The sequence below is a fragment of the Mandrillus leucophaeus genome, unplaced genomic scaffold (assembly GCF_000951045.1).
Source record: "Mandrillus leucophaeus isolate KB7577 unplaced genomic scaffold, Mleu.le_1.0 Scaffold689, whole genome shotgun sequence".
NCBI classification, from domain to species: Eukaryota; Metazoa; Chordata; class Mammalia; order Primates; family Cercopithecidae; genus Mandrillus; species Mandrillus leucophaeus.
The window spans coordinates 724,321-732,310 of NW_012107463.1; the positions used below are offsets into that span (position 1 = coordinate 724,321).

Consider the following 7,990-nt stretch of genomic DNA (forward strand, 5'->3'; position numbering starts at 1 on the left):
GATTCTTAACATATTTGCCCATCAGCAGCCTCTCAGAGAGGAATGTTAAATGCTGCCGTGATGTCAAAGGGGCCCCAAGGAGAAGGGCCTGGGCCGACCTCAGCCTGTCACTCACAGGCCCATGGAGGGCGGGAGATAAGCAAAGCCAAGGTACAGGAAGAACCCGGGTCTCTGCGCTCCTCACACAGCCCAGGCCATCGTGGGGGTTGGTGCTGCCGGGAGGCTGTCAGCTGCGGAGGACAATGACCTTGCAGACACCACCGCCTGAGTGAGAACCAGGGGTCTGTGCCTCTCGTCATTCCCCACTCTTACCCTGGTCAAGCCTGCACCAGCATGTCAGGAACCTCCGAGGAGAGTCTGGGGCACTGGGGGCCGCCAGGGTTGGGCAAGGCCTGCTTAACCACCATGGACAAAAAGCTGAACATGCTGAACGAGAAGGTGGACCAGCTCCTTCACTTCCAAGAAGATGTCACACAGAAGTTGCAGAGCGTGTGCCGAGACATGGGCCACCTGGAGCAGGGCCTGCGCAGGCTGGAGGCCTCCCGGGCACCAGGCCCAGGTGGGGCTGATGGGGCTCCCCGCGCTGACACCCAGGCCGGGTGGCCTGAGGTCCTGGAGCTGGTGAGGGCCATGCAGCAGGATGCGGCCCAGCACGGTGCCAGGCTGGAGGCCCTCTTCAGGATGGTGGCTGCGGTGGACAGGGCCATCGCTTTGGTGGGGGCCACATTCCAGAAATCGAAGGTGGCGGATTTCCTCATGCAAGGGCATGTCCCCTGGAGGGGAGGCAGCCCAGGTGACAGCCCCGAGGAGGTTGGTTCCTGCTTCCCTGCCCTAGCTGGACGGGAGGCCCCGGCCCTGGTGGGAGACTGGCCAGGCAGCCAGTGTTTGGAGAGCTGGAGGCATGGTGTCCCCTTCCTGTGTGACCTGTTGATGGGGAAAAGGAGAGCCGGAACCTTAAACGGGTCATAAGCGGATTTCCAGGCAGGATACTGCCTGCTGTTCTCCCCAGGGAAGGGAAGAAGTGGGGCTCTGGTCAGGACTACAGGGTCTTGGCAGCTCCAGGGAACCTAGCCGTGGGGGACACGCTGGTGGTTTGGGAGAGAGGACCACCACACTTCTCTGACACCCCCGTGACTGCCCTTCTGCTCCTTCACACATGGGATGGGACAGGTAGGAGTGGCCAGTCTCTCCTGATGGAGCCCCGCTCAGAAACCCATCCGCCACCTCCTGTTCCCAGCCTTGAGCTTAGCTCCAGAGGGGGTGGACAGTGCAGCTGCCTGTGGGGAGACGAGTGTTGACAGTGACCCAGGGGGACAGCAGGCAGGAGCCGGAGCCTGGGGGTGGAGGGTGGCATTCCTGGGAGCGGCTGTTCCCAAGAGTTGCATAATCAATCCTGCAGGCTAATGGAAGCTTGGCCGCTGGGAGAAGGATATGGGGGGTGAGGTCTGCAGAGGGAACACCCTGTTTGGGGACAGCTAGGGGTCAGCCACTTAACAACACTCAGACAACCTGGAGCCACCATTTCAGACCCCTGAAGTGACTTACCAGCCTCTGGCAAGAGATGAGCTGGGGTCAAAGGGGTCTGTGCTTGACTCTGTGTCAGCTGCCGAGGACAGGAGCATGCCTCCCCTCCCCGCACCAGGCCGGAGCTCCCCTGCTGCCCCTTCCCCTCCCTGCCCTGCAGCTCCTATCAGAGCTGCCCCTCTCCCCAGCCCCTGCTGTCTCCACGGTGCCTCTCCTGAGGGCTTGGCCTGCAGGGCAGTGTGACCCTAACCAAGCCCAGCTTTAAAGAAATAAAATTATGCTGGGTGCAGTGGCTCATGCCTGTAATCCTAGTGCTTTGGGAGGCCAAGGTGGGAGGATTTCTTGAGGCCAGGAGTTTGAGACCAGCCTGGGCAACATAGTAAGACCCCGTCTCTACAAAAAATAAATTTAAAAATTTGCCAGGCATTGTGGCACATACCTGTAGTCCTAGCTACTCGGGAGGCTAAGGTGGGAGAATTGTTTGAGCCCTGGAAACAGAGGCTTTAGTGAGCTTTGTTTGTGCCAGTGCACTCCAGCCTGGGCCACAGAGTGAGGCCCTGTCTCTTAAAAAAAGAAAGAAATTTAATCTAATTATAGTCAGCCCTCCATATTTGTGGGTTCTACATCTGCAGATTCAATCAAATCTCAGATCAAAATGTAGTTAGTCCTATGATGGTGTGTCCGTACTGAGCACGTACAGGTTTTTCTTTCTTGTCATTATTCTCTAAATAATAATACAGTTGTTACACGATAGTATAACAACTACTCATATAGCATCTACATTGTATTAGGTATTGTAAGTAATCTAGAGGTGATTTAAAGTGTATGGGAGGATGTGTGTAGGTTACATGCAAATACCATGATATTTTATATCAGGGACTTCAGCAGCCATAGATTTTGGTGTGGAGGGGGCCCAGGAACTGATCCCTGGCAGATACAAAGTCACGACTGTAAGTAATAAAATAGATCTAATCAATAGCGTTAACAAAATTAATATGCACATAGTAAAAAAATAATAATGTAAAGAGCATACATCTCCTTCCTATTCCATCCCCCAGGCCCCAGAACACCAATACCCTGCCCCGCAGGCAAGCATGGGTTCTGATTTCCTTTGAATCCTTCCAGATAGAGGCTGTGTCTACAAGCAACTTGGTATCCACAGCACCCTTTTGTTTGGTTTTGTTTTTCCCACAATCTGTCCACCAGAATTGCTTTGTTGATTTGTTTTGTTTTTGAGACGGAGCTTCACTCTGTCACCCAGGCTGGAGTACAATGGTGTGATCTTGACTCACTGCAACCTCCGCCTCCTGGGTTCAAGCGATTCTCCTGTCTCAGCCTCCTGAGTAGCTGGGATTACAGATGCCCACCACCATGCCTGGCCAATTTTTTTGTATTTTTAGTAGAGATGGGGTTTCACCATATTGGCCAGGCTGGTCTCGAACTTCTGACCTCAAGTGATCTGCCTGCTTCAGTCTCCCGAAGTGCTGGGATTACAGGTGTGAGCCACCGCTCCTGGCAGAATTGTTTTATTTTAATTTAAATGTTATTCACATTGTCCTGGCCCTGATCTAATTTTTTACTTAATATATTTTGGGCATTGATTGATGTTTATATTGTTATGAATATATTCCGAGTACTCCCTTTGGGGGGCTGTGTGTTCAGTTCTTAACCAGCCCAGATCCTCGTTTGTTTCTATTGTTTCTCATTTTTGGCAACTATACATAATGATGCAGTGAATATCCATAGATGTATGTCACTGAACACAAGTGTGAGTTTATCTGCATGATACACTCCCACAGTGGAAATGCCAAGCCAAATGGTAAATTGATACGGATAAAGGCAAATCAGCCTTCAAAGAAGTTACTCCAAATCAGTCTCCTACCATCAAGGTGTGGGAATGCTTTTGATTCTTTGCCTTTCTGGTGAATGAAAATGGGAAATTATTGTGCTTTTTTTTTTTTCTCTTTTCCCCACCCACTTCTCCCTTCGGATTATTTTAAGGAAATCTGAGATGTTGGATCATTTCTTTCATAAACGTTTTAGCATTTATAGCAAAAAGATAAGGGCTCTTTTAGAAAAGCATAATCTTGATACTGTCATCACACCTAATAAAGTGAATAACTTTATTTATTTATTTTTATTTAGAGACAGGGTCTCACTACGTTGCCCAGGCTGGTCTTGAACTCCTGGGCTCAAGCGATCCTCCTGCCTCAGCCTCCCGAAGTGTTGGGATTATAGGCACAAGCCACTGCACTGGGCTGAATGATAACTTTTTAGTATTAATGAAGTTCGGTGTTCTAATTTCCCTGATTATTTTATACTTTAAAAATATTTTAGGCTGGGCGAGGTGGTTCAAGCTTGTAATCCCAGCACTTTGGGAGGCTGAGGCGGGGGATCATCTGAGGTCAGGAGTTCGAGACCAGCCTGGCCAACGTGCTGAAACCCTGTCTCTAATAGAAATACAAAAATTAGCTGGGCATGGTGGTACATGCCTGTAATGTCAGCTACTCAGGAGGCTGAGGCAGGAGAATTGCTTGAACCCAGGAGGTTGGAGGTTGCAGTGAGCCAAGATTGCGCCACCATACTCCAGCCTGGGCAACAAAACCAAAAACTCCATCTTAAAAAAAAAAAAAAAGCTGGGTGTGGTGGCTCACACCTGTAATCCCAGCACTTTGGGAGGCCAAGGTGGGCAGATCACAAGGTCAGGAGTTCGAGACTAGCCTGGCCAATATGGTGAACCCCCCCCCCCGTCTCTACTAAAAATGCAAAAATTAGCTGGGCGTGGTGGCGGGCGCCTGTAGTCCCAGCTACCTGGGAGGCTGAGGCAGAAGAATCACTTGAACCCGGGAGGCAGAGGTTACAGTGAGCCGAGATCGCACCACTGCACTCCAGCCTGGGCGACAGAGTGAGGCTCTGTCTCACACACACACAAAAATAAATAAATAAAATAAAAATTTACAGTTTATTTGTATCAGACCCAAATAAGACAATTATTTTTATGTCTCTTAAAGCTAACCTTTTGAACTTATGAAAAAATTTTAGGTTTTTATTATGGAAAATTTCAAATATAACCCAAACTAGACTAATATGTCTTATAGTTTTGATTTATATTTATTTTGCTAGAAGACTGAACATCACTCACAGGTTTGAAACCTTTTGTATTTTCTGTGGACTGCCTGCTCATATCTTTTCCCCCTCTTTCCTATTTTGTTTTTTTGCCTTTTTCTTATTGATTTGTAAGAGTGCTTCATGTAGTAATGAAATTAGCTGTTACGTATGTTGCATGAAGGCATTTCTGGGTAAGGGAAGTCACAGAACTTCCTACTTTTTGAGTTCTTGTGCCATTTCCCGTCTGTCCTGCTCCACTGGAACTTGCTAAATCTCTCCTCTGGCCCTGGCGTTTAATAAACATATCAGGAATGTCTTTAGGTTTGGTCCAGTCTCCCCATCAGGCTGTCGGCTGCTGATTGGCCCATGACAGGAAACCTCTGCTTCCCTCCATGTTGTGAGGCCAGGGCAGGTCTTGCAGGAAGGGCTCAGAGAATGAGCGGTGAACTGAGACACAGCCACGGCTGCTAAACACATCGTCAGTGCTGAATGCTGTGCATTATGGAGGCTTCTTGGAGACTGAGTTTCCTGGGAGAGTGGAGCATGGCAACCATCTTTGGAATGGAATTAAATCCTAGCACTGGCGGTTAAATTTGAAAATTGTGCCAGGACTTTGTGAAGGTCCTCCTGAGATCTTCAGAAGTCCCCAGCGGCACTTCATTTGGTTCCAGCAGTGAATTTGATGATACTGGAAGCCAGGTGTGCTCTCCCGGAAAACAGCCCCGGGCATATGTGTTCAGAGGCACCAGTCCTCTAGAATGGTGTGTGAGGAAGCACAGAAACAGCAGGGACTAGAAGGCTGAGCCCTGAAGACAGAACCCAGCTGGGGGTGGGGGGTGCACATGCATGGGCCTGCCTACCCTAAAGAGGGGGGAAGCAGAGGACAGTTTGAACCCAACAAGGTCTGCCAAAGGACAGTCTGTCCAAGTCCCTTTCTGCCAGTGGGTGAAAGAGGAGGAGGTCTATTTCATGCCTCCAGTCCCCCCAGCTCTGGGGGCGGCAGGACAGAGTCTGCAGAAGGATAAGGGGGAGCTGTCTGCCGAGCAGGGGATCTGGGCCACATTGATGACTCTGGTGATCCTGGTGACAGTGGCAGCGAGCAGTTTTGATGAAGTGCCTCCCCCACGCCAGGTGCTGGGCTGTGTGTTGTCCATGTGCTATGTCCTTACTGTTCAGAGGTCAAAGCTTGGTGTCCTGGAATCGCAAAGTAATGAGCAGGTAGTAATTTAGAGTAGTGGGCATGGTGTAGACGAACAGTGGAACCAACACCTTAGGGTTGGGGAGACATTTGGGACAGCTGTAGTGCCCTGCTTAGAGGAGACCGCCCTAGCCGAGTTTTGCCATCTTGGCCTAGAGTTGCCAGATCTTCAGGTTTTTTTTCTGTGTGTGTGTGTTTTTTTTTTTTTGGACAAGAGTCTTACTCTGTGCCCCAGGCTGGAGTGCAGCAGTGTGATCTGGGCTCACTGCAACCTCCGCCTTCCGGGTTCAAGTGATTCTCCCTGCCTCAGCCTCCCGAGTAGCTGGGATGACAGGTGCCTGTCACCATGCCTGGCTAATTTTTGTATTTTTGTAGAGACAGGGTTTCACCTCACCATGTTGGCCAGGCTGATCTTGAACTCCTGACCCCAGGTGATCCACCCTCCTCAGCCTCCCAAAGTGCTGGGATTATAGGTGTGAGCTAGCATGCCCGGCCATCCTCAGATTTTTTAAGAAAAGCTGGGAACTTAGATTTTTTTTTTTTTTTCTAGAGAGTTTTATTAAGGTTTAGTAACTACGTAATAATTATGATGGTATAATTTACATGTAATAAACTGCACATACTCACAAACTATGCCCATTTCAAATATGTAGCTCCACAAATGTTTCTATCCATGTCACCACCACCACAGTAAAAATGGGAAACAATTCTGTCACCCCAAAAGAGATCCTAACTGTAAAAATCTCATAGATTTTAAAAGTTGGGAACAAATTGAAAAATTTAAACCTGGGTAACAGAGTACCTTGTCTCTATAAAACAACGTCAACCAACAATTAGCTGGAGGTGGCAGCACGTGCCTGTAGTCCCAGCTGCTCGTGAGGCTGAGGTGAGAGGATCACTGGATCACTTAATCCTGGAAGGTTGAGGCTGCAGTGAACTGGGATCCAAACACTGCACTCCAGCCTGGAAAACAGAGCGAGACCCTGTCTCAAAAAAAAAAAAAAAAAAAAATCCAAGCCCAACAAAATATGTCCTGAGCTGTTTTTGGCCTCTGGGCTTCTAATTAAGGGCTTCTGTGGCAAGGCAGGGGAAGGCCCTGGCTGGGCCCCCAGGCGTAAGGCACTCACTGATACAGGGGCTTCTCTTGCCTTGGCCACAGAAGCCCCAAGACTGGTGAGTGCTTTACACCTCGGGGGCAAGCCAGGCTCTGGGCTGTGGCTGGCACTGCTGCTGTAACATGTGCCAGAATTCATCTTAGGGACTTCATCGAAGGGTGCAAACCCCAGAAGCACCGTGCTCTTGCATGAGGACCCAGCAAGAGGTCAGACCATCTGGAAATACTTGCTTAAGTATGGACTAGCTGAGCATCCTGAGGGCTCTGGGCTGTTTTATGGGTGAAAGCATGAGCAGGCCAGACACTTGTCTGGTGTGGACCATTTGGATTTAAGGAAAAGCTGCTGAGAGCTTCTCTGGGTCAGTGTCCTTACACTGGGCTCATTTAACATTGATAGCTCTTGGTTCCTGGCAGGACAAAATCAGCAGAGCTATTGAGCACCCACTATGTGCTGGGCACACTTCTAGGACATTTGCACATTACTCCCAAATCTTCCCACTGACTCTACAAGGCGGATAATGTGATTATCCCCATTTTATAGATGAGGAAAGTGAGATGCAGAGAATTTAAGGATCTTGACCAAGTGGTGAAGGTGGGGTTCAAACCCAGCATGGCTGGCTCCAGAGTCCATGCCCCTGGCTACACTGCTACACTGTAAAGAGGTGACCATGGGATCCCCCAACCCAGCTCCCAGGCACACATTACTAATTGACCTTGGCACTGTTTCCCCCAAGCAGGGATTTGACTTCAGAATTCAACCGAAACCAATGCTGTAGTAGCCATGATCAATTGATCTGGGTTGGCATATTAAGATTATTTTTCATCTCTGGCCAGGCATGGTAGCTTACACCTGTAATCCCAGCACTTTGGGAGGCCTAGGAGGGAGGGTAGCTTAAGTCCAGGAGCTCGAGACAAGCCTGGCCAACATGGTGAAACCCTGTCTCTACTAAAAATACAAAAATTAGCCGGGCATGGTGATGCATGCCTGTAATCCCAGCTACTCGGGAGGCTGAGCTGGGAGGGTCTTTTGAACCTGGGAGGCAGAG

The 7,990-nt window shown here is 49.5% G+C and overlaps 1 protein-coding gene across 1 annotated transcript in view; it reads left to right on the forward strand.

Moving 5' to 3' along the window:
- Positions 1–218: 218 nt before the first annotated feature.
- Positions 219–7,990, forward strand: part of MYLK3 (myosin light chain kinase 3) — a 39,954-nt gene continuing 32,182 nt past the window's right edge. The window contains exon 1 of the mRNA XM_012002458.1: positions 219–810. Within this exon, the coding sequence (XP_011857848.1) occupies positions 334–810 (477 nt within the window). The 5' untranslated portion in view covers positions 219–333. The remainder of the gene's footprint in view (positions 811–7,990) is intronic.